This window comes from Nicotiana tabacum, chromosome 8 (genome assembly GCF_000715075.1).
Source record: "Nicotiana tabacum cultivar K326 chromosome 8, ASM71507v2, whole genome shotgun sequence".
In the NCBI taxonomy this organism is placed as follows: Eukaryota; Viridiplantae; Streptophyta; class Magnoliopsida; order Solanales; family Solanaceae; genus Nicotiana; species Nicotiana tabacum.
In genome coordinates this window covers 30,422,712-30,439,619 of record NC_134087.1, presented here as the reverse complement: position 1 = coordinate 30,439,619, position 16,908 = coordinate 30,422,712, and the positions used below count along the sequence as shown (strand labels likewise).

Here is a 16,908-nt window from a genome sequence, read left to right as displayed (position 1 = left end):
ATATGCTACAATGATCCAATGTAATGCTACACTTATTGTTTAAAGTAGAAATTCTTTGTAAGACTGCCATAGGTACATGACCCATCCTCTTGTTCCACAACTCTGAATCTGTGATCCCTCTTACTGCCAAAGACCTCATCTGCTCCTTGATTTCAGCATCTCCTTTTGGTCTCAAGATATAGAGCTCTTCTTCCCTTTTACCAATCTTCTTCACCCTCCCAGTGAAGAGGTCCTGGAAGATAAAGAAATCAGGATAGAAGCTAACAAAGCACTGCAATGCTTTAGTCAATTTTAAAACTGATAAAAGGTTGAATTTAAAAGCTGGTACACATAGAACATATTTGATGAAATCACCTCCTGATAAATGGCAATTTCCTACATGAGTAATTTGAGCAGATTCTCCAGTAGGCATTTGAACCTGTCCTGAATTTCCTACTTTAGTAGCATCAATCAACAATCGTTCATTACCTGTCATATGATTAGTAGCTCTTGTGTCTACTATCCAAGTAGGATTAGAGTTGGAATCAGATAGAGAAATACCTGCCATATTTGCACTAGGTTCACCAATTGAAGTTTTATTCAACAAGTTGAGGATTTGAGAGTACTGTTCTGGTGTAAAAACTGGTGCTGTCATAGGTGCTATCATAGGTAGAATTGGACGATATGTAGGAGCAACATATCCATATGATTGTGCTAGATTTCCACTCGGCAATGCACCTCTCTTTTTTGACTTAAAATCAGGAGGATATCCTATGATTTTATAACAATTTTCTTTCAAATGTCCTTTCATGTTGCAAAAATCACACTTCATTAACTTGAAGCAATTCTCTTTGGAATGTCCTCTTATGTGACAATATTCACACTCCAGATTATAATTCTTCTTCCCTTGCTTCTGAGCATACGGTTTAGTAGTGAATAGAGCAGTAGGTTCCCTATTTTCAGTCAACACACAATGCCCTCCTGCTACCAGTCTTTGACTCTCATCTTGAAGCAACATCGCATATGCTTGATAACATTAGGAACATGAGATTTCATCAAAATCTGGCTGCGTGCTTGACTATATCCATCATTAAGGCCTATAAGAAACTGTAACAAGAGCTGGTATTGCAAATGATTAGCATACTCCTTAGATTTTGCACATTCACATGAAGGAGGCGGCATCAATGAGTCATACTCATCCCATAGGTCCTTCAACTTAGAGTAATATACAGAAATAGAAGAAGTTCCTTGTGTTAATGTGAAAATTTCTTTATGTAGATAGAACATGCGAGAAGCTGTCACCTTATCAAAACGCTCTCTCAGATTCTCCCAAATAGCATGAGCACTAGAACGAAATAACACTCCACTAAGTAGATCTCAACTAACATTATTCATTATCCATGATTTTACCATGGCATTGCCGCGATCCTAATGATTAACGAAATTTTGTCCATAAGTGTCTCTAGTAATTGTTCCATCAACAAAGCCCAGTTTATTTCTGGTGAGCAAAGAAACCTCCCTGGCTTGTCGCCATAGGGTGTAATTCTCCATTCCGATCAGAGGCATTCCGATCGAAGACGAGCTTGGAGAATCGGAAGCATGCAAATACAGAGGGTGATTATGATCAATCACAATCACATTTTGTGTAGTAGCATCATCCACCGCCATGAGATTTAGGGGACAAAACTAAAGCAAAACTCAGAATTCACCAAAAAATTCCTGAATAATCTCTCGATCTTCAACTGTTGTCAGAAATCCATGAATTGTTCCATCTCTCGCATTCAGCTGTTGTTTTATCTCTCGCATGTCCTAGATTCACTCAATTAGGGCTCTGATGCCATGTTAAATCTCCATGAATTGGTGAATTGAGTCGTTCGTGAGTGCAATCGAGTGAAGAGGATGAAGAGATTAAGAAGAAGAAAAAGCAGAGGGGAGCAGAATTTTCAGTTCTTCATTCTTCACATGCTATACTTACAAGAGTCGTATATATACATCTCTAATCCTAATGAATGACAGCTGTAAAACCAACTAACTAATACACCCCACTAACACATAAGTTAGGTAACACTGTTAAGCAAACAACTAACTAACTAATTGACCATGGCCAACTAACTAGAGTCACGTAATAGCTGTACTGTTTAATTCTTCTACAGTTCTGAAGCATATTAAGGTTCCCAAGAAATTTATTAAATAAAATTTCGGCAAATCCTTATGTGGATTAGAGAAATTATGGCGTACATGATTTGTTTTTGTGTCTAGTGCAATTGGTGCATTAATATATCTTGCTAGAACCATGAGTATAACAATATGATTGCAAGATATAGTTTTACTCCTATATGGAGATATTGAAGTACGATCAATGTTATATTGCAAAAAGAATCTATCTATATATATAAAGCTGGGAATGTGAAATGTGATATGGCACCTTCCTATATTCAGCATTGGTATTTATCTTTTTGTCAGATTTTTTGACATTTTCTTTTATTTTGCCCTTAAAAATTTATTGAAAAATGAAGTCACTCCATTAAAAAGTTTACTGTATTTGCGTTCATTGCTCAATTAAAAGAGAAAGACGTTAAAGAAACTGAAGTCTTTTCGTTTTCAAAGCCTTTAATTTTCCAATAATGGTTCATTTTTCATAGTTCTGCCCTTTTATTTACCCCTTAAATGAAGAAAAAGGGTGGTCTTCAAGAATTTTGGGTTTAAATATCATCGGTCCACACCGCGTTTTATCCGAGCATGGTGAGTCTGATGGTAACAACTCCATCTATGCAAATAAGGACGGTAAAGAGTAATCATTTCGGGTTACATCTCCACGCCTTTTTGCATTTAATGGGGTCTTCATTTTAAATTGAAGAGCTACCGTCGTAATGTTTTCAGTCCAAATAAAATTTATCTGCAATTGTAACTAAAGTGTGAGAGAATTGCCTTCAACTTTTCGCTTGCTGCCATTTTTATTCTGGCACTTTTTTAAAGTGAAAAAAGGAAATCTGGAGAGGAACAGAGAGAGAGAACGAGAGAGAGGCTAGAGAGAATTAGCAAGAACAATGAGTGGAATTTACAACTTCTTAGTTGCGCCAAAAACTTGAGAATGAGATCGTTAGAGTACGAGTACAAACATGTAGAGGACCAAGTCTATTTTCAATCAATTTGATATGTATTGTCTTCATATAAGAGTCCATCCATTTTTTCTTTTTAAACTTTGCATCGCATTTCATCCCATACCTATTTTCCCCAGTAATTTTTTTTTACTTTTTCTCTTTCAGTTGTATATACAAAGAGTATATATGTTTTAATGTTTAGTCAATTTTAATTTGTTGACTTCATCCATAGTACAATTTGAGAAGATGTATTAGGGTGATAGTGACAATTTTCAAAAGATAAACCCAACATTTATGAGTTGATCGTTATCGTTTTCGTTGTCGTTAGGAGAACTTCCTATCATCTAACATTGCCATCTTGGGAACTTTTTTTAATTTTTTATTTATGCTTCACGGAAGTTAGCTTGTGCCTTCAAATAAAGCCTCGAGCAATGGAACCTCAAGATTATTATTTTGTTAGACTACTATGGGAGTTATATTGGTTTTTTTGTTTATTCTTTCCTATATCTTTTGTATACATACGCATGAAATTTTTATTTCCTTCTATGTCGATTACATTTAAGAATATATTATTTCTATATTTTTTATATGACCGCGCAAAGCGCGAATAAATTCACTAGTCCTTGATACAGATTTATTTATTCTAACAAATATTGTCAAAGTTTTGTTGGTTATACAAATGCAGGGCATAGTTCATTGTTCAGATAATCTATTTGTCTTTGAGGGTACTGCCATATTATGATATTCAACAAGATTTCAATTACAGTGAAGATGATATTGTATGCATAGCTCAATTGAAAGAAGGACGATCGAAGAAGACAAAATAAAGAACATTTCACCAAAGTTCTTTCAGACATGATCTTCGACATATTGGTAATACAGATATTTAACAAATTTATTGATTGATAATTTGGTGGATCTGTTTAATGAATCATTACCAACCTCAACATTTGAGAAGTTGTATACAGGATTAGAATGCGTCATTTCCGAAAAGTAAAGTGATGTTTTCATCAGGGAAAGTAAGATACGCGATGCACTCTTTTTTCTTTAGCTGAGGTTTTATCCCACCGGGTTTTTCTAGCAAGGTTTTTAACGAGACAACAAACAATGCGTATTACAAAATATGTGTACTCTTTTTCCTTCACTAAGATTTTTTCCCACAAGATTTTTTCTTAGTAAGCTTTTAACGAGGCACATTATCTATAGACATCCAAGGGAGAGTGTTATGAAATATTATATTATATAGTGGATGTCTATAACTCTTAAAGAAGTTACTCCCACTACTCTTCTCCGTTAACCTCCCACTGCTTTTTACAATTATTGTTGTAACTCTCACACCTCCATAACCCCCTCCATGATTTTCCCCCATGATCTCAATAGTTAATACCATGTTCATGACATCCCTTTGTATCACCTAAATATCATCCTATAAATAGAGGGTTTGGGCATCACATTGTATACACTTGGAAAATACATGGAAGAAATAAGAATCTCTCCTCTCTTTCTCTCTACATTCTTGTCTATTTGCTTGTTTCATATTATTACTTTGAGCTAAGTTTCGTAACAATAATTAATTTTTTAAAAATAGAAGTTATTCTCTCTATCTACCTCTCTCTTTTTTTTGTCGAAACAATTAAATTCGCCTTGGAGATTTAGGTGGACATTAGCTCTAAAAGTTAATTTTATAGCATTTAGAAACTGTGATTGTATAATAAAACTGTATTAATGGACGTAATAGATTTAGTTATCTTATCGTAATGAAATTTAGCACAAAGAGTTTACGTTTATGTCTGATGCAAAAACTCTTTGCATTTGTAACAATCAATCCCATTTTTAAAATTTGAGTTATTTTTATACAGAAACTGTTCGCATTGTTACTTCTAAGGACCTTCCAATTTTTATAATGTTTGAAAAATTAATGCTTGAAGTTTTTCTTAAAAAAACAACTGCTTTGTTAGATAATCAAATACACTTTCCATTGTTTGTAACCTCAACTTTTGCAAAACTTGAAACAAACGCCTAACGTTTTTATGTTTTCCGGAAGCCTCACGCTCGTTTAGCTCTTTCTTTTTTCTTTAACGACGTTGTTCTTGTTGGATTATTCATAAAGGAAGAGAAGTCCAATTATGCAAAAATAAAAATAGAGGTGTAGGAAATTCAAAATGGAAAATAATTGTTAAAACTGAACTTTATAAGCTACGTTAATAGTCGGAATAAATCTAGGATTGCACTCAATGAGGAATTACATTGGCTCTTGCAATTAGAGATGAGTGCAATAATACTATACATTAAAACCTGTCTTACAATTAATCAAAGACCAAAAATGAATCTAAATCGACATCAGAGGTCAGCTTGAATTGGCCTGTTCAGCGCCCTTACAAAGTACGTACGTGTCTCAGGTAATATACGTTGAATCAAATGTGAATACCTACATGTAACGAGATTATATTTGGTTAATACACAATTACACACAATAAAATAAATTTTCTACCTTCTGACTTAAATATTATCCAGCTATTTCTATTTGAAAATCTCTATTTCCAACAAAAGGCGAAACTCCTGTGATAGAGCCTGACAGCTAATGCAAGTTAAGATGTGATCCCAGCTCTCCTAACCCAACCCAACCAACACGCCAAAACCAAACATAGCGATAACAAGACCCCCAATCAATAGTACGGTTAGAAACTTACCAACATTCGGTATTTACACCAAACCACGTGAATTTATCATGGTTAAGGATAAATTGAGATCAGAATACGCAACAATTAGTTATTGGGTAAGTGATTGAAATGTGTTAAAAGGCATGTCATGCAGTTATATAATTGGTGTAAACACCATTGTGCAAGTTTTTTCCAATTTTACTATCATGAGATCATATAATAGTTTGTCCGCGTGCGTATTTGATTGGGATGTGCTTTTTTTTTCAAGGAATGACAAAATAAAAGGATAGTAAGAACTGGACATACCATGGCATGACGCTTAATTTGTCGAACTTCTCCAAAATGAATAGAATGCAAGCATTTCGTAATGACAAAGCATTAAAAGCCTCCGACAACTCAAACATGAGAGAGACATTTTCCACAGAGATATCCTAGAGCAGATGAAAAATATCAGGAAAACCCCGACACAAATTGCCCTCAAAGACCAAAAAGGTCCAAGAACTCACCTGTGCAATTGCATACTCGCATAGACGCTTAAGGCCCTCTAGAAGATATTGATCTGCAGCCCTTAGAAGATCTTGTGCGACATCCATATTAACATCAACTGATCCAGTGTATATGTACCTGCAAAAAAGAAATTTCTTGTCTTTAATATTGCTAGATTTATTTGAACAAATCTGAATTCCAAATGTGACAGAAATTAAAGAGTATTGCACCTCATCATCAACTCAAAAACATTCCATGGAATGTTCGGAATCTCTATGTCTTTGGCATCTCTCTCCTGCAATGAATAGACCACAAATCATCAGAGTATTGTAGTCTCCGTTTGTGCATTTGGCCAAGTCACAGAACACATGCTCACAATATTTCAAACAAAGATGTTTGCCTCTTAGCTATTCTCCTCTTGCAAAGACCATTTGATACCGTCAGTGTTAAATTTGTCCAAAGGGAAAGATAATCCATAGAAAATCTTTGAGGCAAAAAATACTTTCCCTCTTGCGTTGCTAATGATCAAATTAACAACAAATAAAACCTAAAAAGTAAAAGCAACAAATTTTTTAGGGCAAGAATTTGACTTACCCTGTAGCCACCATCAAACATTGCTCGGAATGCATCAGAAGAAGCAAGTAAACAAATTCTGTGGGCATAAAACCGTTTGCCTGATGGAGGACCGCAGAAACAGTAAAGACACAGCATGAAACAAAGAAGAATGATATTTGAATCATAACACTGTTGCTACCTTCAACTAAAAATGTCACATCGGATAGAGTGGAATTATTTACATACTGCTCACCCAGATAGACCTGCATCGGGAAAATGCAAAAGGAGAAAATAAGGTAAAGTGATACAGTATAGGGATGAAATAAATTGTCTAATTACTCCACTATTGATGGTTACGAGCAACATATATGTCAAGTAAGAAAGCAGACATAAAAACTAACAAACATGAAAAAGATCAGACAATTTTTTTTTATCTGAGAAATCCCCGAGGGCCAGCGGCACGCGGGTTGGACCTCAGTAAATAATGGACCCGCATCTCTGCCCTTATCCAATTAAATAACAAGCTTTTGTCTGAGGCAGCATTCGAAGCTGTGATGTGTGCCTAACCCGTGACAACATTTTATAATTACTGACGAAAGTGAACATCAAGTAAACATTTTATAAGTTTCAAGTCTTGAGGTAAGGCTAGCAAATGGTGGTTGACATATAAACTATAAACAGTAGAAGCTACAAGAATCACAATCAATTGCTTCAATTTGAACATCATCAATCAGTTCAGGGAACATCTTTGAAAGGCTTGATGATAATACGAAGATAGCTTAAATGTTAGTTCAATGTGAGAAAGCACTAAAGTGTAACAATGAAGAATTAATAGAAACCCATAAATGACTAAAAGACTATAACGCTACTCGTGTTAGAACTTAAAACCAAAAACTAGAACAAAGACTTTGATACAGTAATTAGAATGAAACCACAGAACGAACCTGAGGAGTCGGAGATGGAGGAGCTGCATCGATCGGTGAAAGCGAGCTGGCTTTGTTAGCCAACTTGCATAAAGCTACAGAACCGTCTCTTTGGTGCTTCAAGTTTGTTGATTCTAGAAGCTCCAAAAGCAATTCTAATCCTACAAGAACATAGTCCACACAGTGGACATATTGTGACAGCCTAACCAACACCCCAAGTAAAATTGTTCCAAGTATCTGAGCGGAACTCATACCATTATTATCAATAAAAATTGTCTTTTGGTCATCTGGTGAACAAAGATGGGCAAGGGCCAGAGCAACTCGTCTTTGAATAACCTTTTCCCCGACACGCATCAAGTACAACAAATAGCCTAATACCTGAAAGGAGGGCAAAAAGTTTTGAGATATAACCATCAGTAACCTATGAGACTTAACAACGAAATTTGCCATATTGAAGGAAAGAGAAAAAGAACTGGAAACTGGGGGATACAACACATATCATAGCTAGAACAGACCAAAAATAATTGCATGCATTAGCAAAAGAAATGCATTGGTTCAGTTCTTATACAAAACATGTGCTTCACTACCAACAAATGGAAGTTTGAATCAACAAATTCCTTGCTATAAATATAAATAGAAACTCACTCGTCCGTGAATCTTCTCTTCTAATCTTTTCAATGTCTTCGCTACACAATCTCTAGTTGGCTGAAAAATCAGTGAACAACATCAAGGCCCATGGCAACAATAAAGAAGAATAATGAGAAAATCACTATAAGGCTATGAAATTGTTAGTCCTTTAAAAAATATGTTAGCACAAAATAGCAAAAACGAGAAGAAAAGAAAAGAATCATACTTGAACAATAAATTCTCCATCCTGGAGCATTTGAACACCTCCAACCTTTACAAGATCTGCAACATTATCCTATAGCAGAAAGTTGCACTAAGTCAGATGAGATGTAACACATCGTTACAAATTTAAAAAGCATGTAAAAGCATGAAATCTGGTTATAACAACAAGACATATGATCGGATGAGATGTAACACCTCGTTATCAGCAAGCCCATAAAGAGCAAATGCAGCATTATGTTGTAATGATCCATTTTTTGAATCAAGAAGCTTCAGTAATGGGATTATTCCACCGCAATGAGCAATACCAGCCTGATTGTGTGTGTCCTGAACATCATGGAACCAATAACTCCCAATCAACTAGAATCCACACACATAATTCTCAAATCATATGAACTCCAAAGAGAAAGAAAGAAAAGAAGAACCCAATGCTCTACCACATTCCAGCCGTACTGTACTACAGTTAAGAAAAGAAGAGCACATGCTTTGGCCTTTTACGCATTTAATGATATATCACAAAATTAACATTATCCCTTCAGAATATTAGGATAAAATGTAACCTCCCAATTGATAGGTGTTAATGCAAAATACCAATTTGCCGTTATCCGACAAGTTATACTACTTTAGGGACTCCTAGGCATGTATATAATATTTCAAGACATGAAACCACTACTCACAAGCATGATTCCTTTTATACGTTACTCCTAAGTAACAAGTTCTTTTTAACAAGTGGGCAAGCCAATATACAAGATATTACAGCATCCTTTTTGATGAAACAAATAAAAACAAGTATTCAAGTGTCACTCCATGATCTATCATCCAAAAATACAAGTCAATCATTCAACTAAACCTCAATCCTAATGGGACGCCCATATGAATCCTCTGTAATCATTCTGCTCCATTAAGGCACAAGTGATGCCTATTCATAGACATAAAGTAAATCCAGAAAATAAATTCTTGAATGCTAAACTTGCTGAATAATCACAGAAACATGGTCTGCTGGAACCCCTACTACAAGTATATTTTCTGGTATTACGTTTGATTGATAAACGGGGTAAGCCCATGTAGAAGATCCCATGAGCATGTGTCATACTTCAAAAGAGACCTCAGTAATCATGAAAGGTAAATCCATGATCATCAACAATCATCACAAGTAATTCCAGAAAATAAATATGAATGGTAAGCTTACAGAATAATCAGAGAAATAATGGCCCACGGGACAACTAGTAACACAGCAGAAAAATTACTTGATAACCACAAGGAGACAAAATACCCTAAAGAAGTTCTGTAAGGATTTCAAGTCACCTGTGCCAACCTTCCCAGGGCAAAGGCTGACATTTCCCTAAGTTGAGCATCCGGAGATTCGAGCATCTCAATTAATGGTGGTACAGCACCTCTTTGCACAATGTGTATCTGGAAAACCATCGCAAAAGATTAAAGCATAAATGAGAACAAGTTTCTTTAAATGCTAATAAATCAAGAGTTTTACTCCTCTTTATGACAATAATAGAGTACAATAGTATCATCAACCTTACAGTCTGTGTCGGTTGCTGCAAATTGTCCAAGCAATAAAGCAGCTTCCCTTTGGCTCTCCGAACAGGAGGAACTACATAAAAACTTATGTTGAGAAGCCATAAAGAGGAAAAGACAAAAGCAAAGCATAGCACATCTAGGTCCATCTATGGAACTCTGCATATGATAAGCAGCTAGGAAGTAGAAGCTGTCCATGACCAGCCACTCAAAAATTATAAGATCCAACTATACCTAAGTAACCCAATGACAGGTTGTAAAGCTCCAGCAAGAAGAACGTCCTTTTTGATATGTGGTGATGAGTGCACCAGATTTCCAATGACTCCAACCTGTCGTGTACAATTTTATTACGTATAGCGATGATTACCACTTGAAGCATACACACAACCTTATACCTACTTAACTATAGAAACAAAAATAAAGCTAGTAATATGAAATTGTAAAATGATGCCTAACCGCTTCATAGTGTATAGCAGTATCTTCGGACCGCAGCATTAGAATAAGAATAGGTAGTGCATTGCATTCAACAATCTGAAATCAATTCGGAGAAATTATCCATAGAACAGATAATGCAAGAAGTTCAGAGATAATTTTCATAAATCAGAAAGCTACTAGCCTGATTTTTGTTCTCGTCATTTTTAAATGCCAAAGTTCGCAAGGCTCCTGCAGCTGCTCTTTGCACCTTTGAATCAACAAACTCAAGCAATTCAACAAGAGGAGGAATACCACCTTCAATCCTACACATACAAAATAGAGATTTAGAATGAAAAGCATGTCTTCTATTGATTTTTTTAGAAGACCAAAATTTCAGAGAACAAAGAAACTAACCTGACTCGACTTTTGATGCTGCTATTTTCATGAGCAAGATTGGTGATTGCATCAGCTGCTCTACGGATAACACCATTTACAGCACGAGAATTTTGTGCATTCCTGTGCCTCTTCAACAGATCCACAAGATGAGGCAGAGCTCCAGCATCAACAATGAGTTGCTGGTGCTCCGGCTGTCAGACACAGAAACAGTTAAAAACACCTCCATCTAAATTATTAACCAAAGAAGGATCATACAGGATAGAGAAGAAATCGATATTCCTGTTGAGAGACAACAAATTGTTAAGAAACACAAGTATCCAATTGTTCTAGTAACTGTCATTGTAAATGAAATCGTTCATCTTCTCAATGGCAAGAGAGTGCAGAAATAAACCAAATTGTACATGCAAATATGTAGACAAAACCAAAGTACCAATTAAAGTGGAATGTATTCAGTAACAAAACATAGCTCCTATTGTATAAGCAAGCTCATTTATTCAATAACAGAACATAGCTCCTATTGCATAAGCAAGCTCCTGTATATAGCAAACATTGCCTTCTCATAAATACGATTTCAATACTAACTTTTATGGCAAGAAGCCCAAGCGTAAAAGCACTTCCTTTCTCGACCTCATGCTCGTACGGCATCTCTCCACCATCTCCTTCAATCCCAAGGGACGGCACCTGAAGATGCTTCACCAAAGCTGGAACAGCACCACAGTCTACAACCACGTTCACAATTTCCTCTGCAACAAAAAATTCTCAAATATCAAAATGGAACTCTCCGTCCCAAACTGATTGAAATAAACCAATACAACTCTCTGCATGTACATAATGATGTCTCTGTCCGGACACGTTTGGCTCTCTACACTTTGCTGTATTCAAACCATAAGAATCTTGACTAACATTTGTAATGAATGTTTTCTTCTAATATACTGTGGCACTTATTCTCGATATCTAAGTCTAATTTTTCAGAAGAAAAAATAATCGAATCAATCTAATTAACTTACAAAATTAATTGAATTGACTCTCGAGAAGCAAAAATGCCAAACAGCTGAATTAACTCCACACTTCCCCATATTCAAACGAAACGAACTTTACTAGACATTTATAATGATTTTTTTTTCATATAACACAATACTTTTGTGCAGTTTTTGGAAATTGAAGTTTTACTTCTGTAGAAAATAAAAATTAAACTCGCAATCGGATTAAACTTCAAAAAATTAGTTGAATTAACATTTAACTCTACATAAGTAGAACAGTGCATGTACATGTAAAATTTCTGATCCGGTAGAAATGAAAAGGAAAACGAGATTTTGAGTTACCGTTCTTAGCTAGCTCGGAGAGCACGTGAATAGCACGTTTTGCGGAAGCTCGATCTGCTTCAGTCGAAGAAAAAGTAGATTCGAGAATCTCCACTTGCGTACGAACCTCAGGGACGAGATCTTCATGAGAAGAGACTTTGCGATCGTCTTCGAATTCTTCGTCTAGCTTTCTCTTCAAGCTTCTTCTACTCCCGGAACTCGACGAAGATTGTTTGCTCCGCTTTGCCTGATTCTCCATGGGAGAGAGAGTGGATTGAGAGGAGTGGTGGTGCGTGGGAGAGTGTGTGATACAGTGCAATGAGTGTGTGTAGTGCGTGTGCGGGGTAGTTTAGGGATATAAATGTTACTCACTGTGTTTAACTTAGAGTTGAAAAAAGTGACGGCGTTCCATTTTTTATTTTTACGTGGGACGGCGTTTTAGGAAAGAAGTTTTGAACATAATTTGCTCTCTCCCGCCATTATTTCCATTGCTAAAGCGATAGAATCTTCTACGGGCCGAGAACGACCCAGAATACACAAACCCAAACCAACTCGTCTGGGCTGGTTAAGTTTTTGGGCCGTAGACCTTTGACATCTTTCAAGTGTTTTTAGGGAGAAATTCAAAAATAGCCGGATTTACAACTGGTCGTTCAAAAATAGCCCAATTTCAAAAGTAATCGAAATTTAGCCACTTTTCATGTAAAGATAAATTTGAGCGAAAACACTATTCAAAACCCGGAAAATACGCCAGTATATTATACTGGAGTTCCAGCATAAGTATGTTGGAACTCCAACATAATATGATGGAGTTCCAGCATAAGTACACTAGAACTCCAGCATAAATATACTGGAGTTCCAACAAGTATAATTGTCTCGTATAATATACTGGAGTTTGGAGCACCGGTGCTCCAGTCTCCAATATATTATACTGGAGTCAGCAAAGTATACCGGTCCAGCATAATATGCTGGAGTTCATACACAGGTACACCGAACTCCAGTATATTATGCTGGACCGATCTCTGTTACAGCAAAATAGTGGCTATTTTTCATTGACTTCGTAAATGCTAGCTATTTTTGAATGACCAGTCCGAAAACTGGTTATACCGTGCTATTTTTAGGTGTTTTTACTGTAGAATAAGGGCCCACTAGCCACTTTTCGACCTTGCCTTTGAAAAATAACCAATGTCAATGTTCTGGAGTAGGAGTGTATATCGGCCGCTTCGGTTCGATTGCAAATGTGATCGGTTCGATATAGCTATTATCGATTTATAGATATGCTATGGCCGGTTCGATTCGGTTACGAGTGTTATCGGTTCGATATATCGTTATCGATTTATAGATAACCGAACCTATAAGGTATCGGTTATTGTTAATTGGTTGTCGATCATTATCGGTTCGGTTATCGGTTCATCCGATAAGATAACTAAATATAGAGGAAAAAATGTAGTGTATAATGTTAATGATCTTATAACTTTGACCCCTTTCAATTATGTTCTATAGAATGAACAAAAATTTCACAGACATATTTGTGCTCAAATGTATTTCATATTTTAATCTACTCTATCGAGATAGGGGTAAGGTCTGCATACTCACTACCCGCCCCAGATTCCACTTGTGAGATTTCACTTTTTGTTGTTGTTGTTGTACTTCATGTATTCAAATACAAATGAACAACAATGAGATTATGAAATGAACAAGGATGACTTCACCATATTAACTTGCATCCATCCAAGACAATGATTGAATAAGTCTCATTAATCTTTTCATCAAACGTAACAATATTCCATTATTTAAGAGAGAAACATTAATCATACTATTACGATGAAATGTGCTAATCCAACAATTGTGGCAAGAGAAACAACATATTCTGGAAATGTTGCACGCATACTCTAGGTTGTTCGGGAGGATCCATTAGGACGATCAATTAGCAGAATATGATGAACACTGTAATATTGGATAATCATAATTACAAAAGTTGCTTTCATATCAAGAACAAGAGATTTGTTCAAGTTCAGTTTTCCAAACACAGTAGAAACAACACAAAATAGTAGCAATCACGCCATAATAATTAAGAAATCCAAACATAGTTCTAATAGAATGAAGCCCTAAGGTGTCTTTATATACCTAAGGGTAAAATTATAATTTTGATAAAGATTGTTGAGTTATCGATTAAACCGTTTATAAAATTGGAAAACTGAGACCCGAACCGATAATCCAATAATCCAATAACACTAAACCGTTATAGAACCATTAATCCAATAACCCGATAGCGATAACCCAATAAACTTTTTTGATTCGGACTATCGGTTTTACCCAATATATGCCCAACACTATTCTGGAGATTCACTTGTGACGTTTAAAACTTCAGGATATTGGCCATTTTCAATAATAGAGACTTAAAAGTGGCTATTTATGAATTTTACTCGTTTTTACGTTATGATAATATAAACATTGTGTTTTTACAAGAAAAAGTGAACTTTTAATTTTCAGAATACATTTTGGAACATTTTTTTTAAAACAAATGACATCTTATTGATCACGGCGTACAAAGTAACATCCATGTGACTAAATTTTTGTCACGTCCCAAACTACCCCTAGACGTGATTGGCACCGAGCTAACACCACCTACCAGGCGAACCATACTTTCTTACCTTAGTCATAATTTGCAGCATTTGATTAATTAAATGAGTATCCAAATAATTTGATAACCATAACGAACAATTAATATCTCAAAATATTAGATTAAAACTCTAGTATAATAATCCGACCGGTCGTTTTATGAGTTACCGCTCCGTTTTCCCCCATTTATGCTTCTTATTGTCTTTTCAACTGTATTATGTGTTATCGGGTTGGTTGGCGTGGGTTCGGAAAGGTTTTGGTAAGGGTTGAGACACTTAGTCTCCTTTGAGTGAGCTTAAGTTGGAAAAGTCAACCGGATGTTGACTTATGTGAAAAAGGGCTTGGATGTGAATTTCGATGGTTCGGATAACTTCGGGAGGTGATTTGGGACTTAGGAGTGTGATCGGAACGTGTTTTGGTGGTCCGTAGTAGATTTAGGCTTGAATTGGCGAAATTAAAATTTGGCATTTTCCGGTTGATAGGTGAGATTTTGATATAAGGATCGGAATGGAATTCCGGAAGTTGTTGTAGGTCCGTTGTATCATTTGGGATGTGTGCACGAAATATCAGGTCATTCGTACGTGGTTTGATAGACCTTTTGATCAAAACTGGAATTGAGAAATTTTTTGGAATCTTAGGCTTGAATCCGATGTCACTTGGTTGATTCGATGTTGTTTGAGGTGTTTTGAAGATTGGTATAAGTTTAGATAGTGGTATATGTCTTGTTCGTGCTTTTGGTTGAGGTCCCAGGGGCCTCGGGGTGATTTCGGATGGTTGACGGGAAATTTTGGAGTTGAGTTTGGCAGCTGAAGTTTATTGTTGTTGTCATAATCGCACATGCGGTTGGGAGGCCGCAGGTGCGATGCCCGCAGAAGCAGAAGGCAAGCCGCAGAAGCGGCCAAGAGGGAGGTCAGCTGGAACCGTAAAAGCGGCTATTGGAGCGCATCTGCGATAACGCAGTTGCAGGCGTTTGGTCGCAGATGCGGAAGAGGGCTTTTAAGTGAAAACCGCAGATGCGGTACTTTGGCCACAGATACGGTCACGCAAGTGCGTGTTTGGGACCGTAGGTGCGGTATTCCTAGGCCAGAAAGTATATAAACCCTCCTTCGCGATTTTCAGCATTTCTTCACCATTTTTAAATCGATTTTGGAGCTTTTTGGGGGATTTTGAAGAGGGAATGCAAGGGAACTTCATTGAGGTAAGATTTTTGAACATAAAAACTCGTTCCTATGATGTTATTTCATTGATTAGGCTTGAAACTTATGGAAAATTTGTGGGTAATTATTGAAGAAACTAGGGCTTGAGATTGGAGAACTTTGATTAAGGGTTTGAGGGGTCATTGTGATTGGATTTTGGTACTTTTGATATGAATAAACTCGTGGAGTGATAAGGATTCCATTGATGTAAATTTTGTCGGATTCAGAGACGTGAGCCCGGGGGTCAGGTTTGGTAAATTTCGGGATTTATATTGTAATTTGATTATTTTCAAGTGGGCGTTGTTCCCTTAGCATGTTTTGATGATTATATACTGATTTTGGTTAGATTTGGAGCATTCGGAGGCCGATTCGAGAGGTAAGGGCATTGCGGGCTAGAGTTTGGACCGGATAGAGGTAAGTAATGATTATAAATGCTGTCCTGAGGGTATGAAACCCCGGATTTCACATCGTTGTGCTACTTTGAGGTGACGCACACGCTAGATGACAAGCATGTGGTCGTGCACCATTAGGGATTGTGACTTAGTCCTTTCTGTATGACTGTTAATCGCGTATTTGATTAAAAACTGTTTGTTATCATCATGTTTTGGACTGAATGCCATATCGAGCATCGTGCCAACTGTTTTGGACCCTTAGGGGATTTTTACTACTATTACTCACTATTTTGACTTCGTATCTGTACGCAGTCATGCTATATTCTACTATTTTCACAACTCAGTCATCTTTACTCACTTTTGATATTTTTTAAAAATGATATTTTGGGCTGAGCATCATGTTTTACTGTTGCCCGAGTGGCTTGTGAGATTCTGACTTAGTAAGGCCGAGGGCATGTGTTGTGAGGATACTATTAGATCGGGCTGTGTGTCGTAACAGTGATATACTAA

At 36.5% G+C, this 16,908-nt stretch overlaps 1 protein-coding gene across 2 annotated transcripts; it reads right to left on the bottom strand.

The window, feature by feature from the left end:
* Positions 1–5,253: 5,253 nt before the first annotated feature.
* LOC107776872 (ARM REPEAT PROTEIN INTERACTING WITH ABF2-like) lies at positions 5,254–12,623 on the bottom strand. Of its 2 annotated transcripts, XM_016596815.2 has the most exons (19): positions 12,213–12,623; positions 11,473–11,633; positions 10,909–11,081; positions 10,697–10,817; positions 10,537–10,611; positions 10,315–10,409; positions 10,081–10,156; positions 9,856–9,963; positions 8,749–8,877; positions 8,558–8,626; positions 8,350–8,409; positions 7,959–8,082; positions 7,726–7,865; positions 6,981–7,044; positions 6,821–6,900; positions 6,457–6,521; positions 6,247–6,364; positions 6,047–6,171; positions 5,254–5,508 (listed from the first exon to the last, which is right to left on the bottom strand). In XM_016596815.2, the coding sequence occupies exons 1-19, from the start codon at positions 12,448–12,450 to the stop codon at positions 5,421–5,423; spliced, it is 2,109 nt and encodes a 702-aa protein (XP_016452301.1). In that variant the 5' UTR covers positions 12,451–12,623; the 3' UTR covers positions 5,254–5,420. The 2 variants fall into 2 exon arrangements, with proteins under 2 accessions (XP_016452301.1, XP_016452300.1); XM_016596814.2 differs by having other exon boundaries at positions 7,726–8,082.
* Between the last annotated feature and the right edge of the window lie 4,285 nt (positions 12,624–16,908).

Coding starts and splice junctions, on each gene's coding strand:
- LOC107776872 (XM_016596814.2), bottom strand. CDS start 12,450: ATGGAGAATCAGGCAAAGCGGAGCAAACAATCTTCGTCGAGTTCCGGG. Junction 11,082..11,472: donor TTGGGCTTCTTGCCATAAAA/GTTAGTATTGAA, acceptor TGTGTCTGACAG/CCGGAGCACCAGCAACTCAT. Junction 8,627..8,748: donor ATGGGCTTGCTGATAACGAG/GTGTTACATCTC, acceptor TTTCTGCTATAG/GATAATGTTGCAGATCTTGT.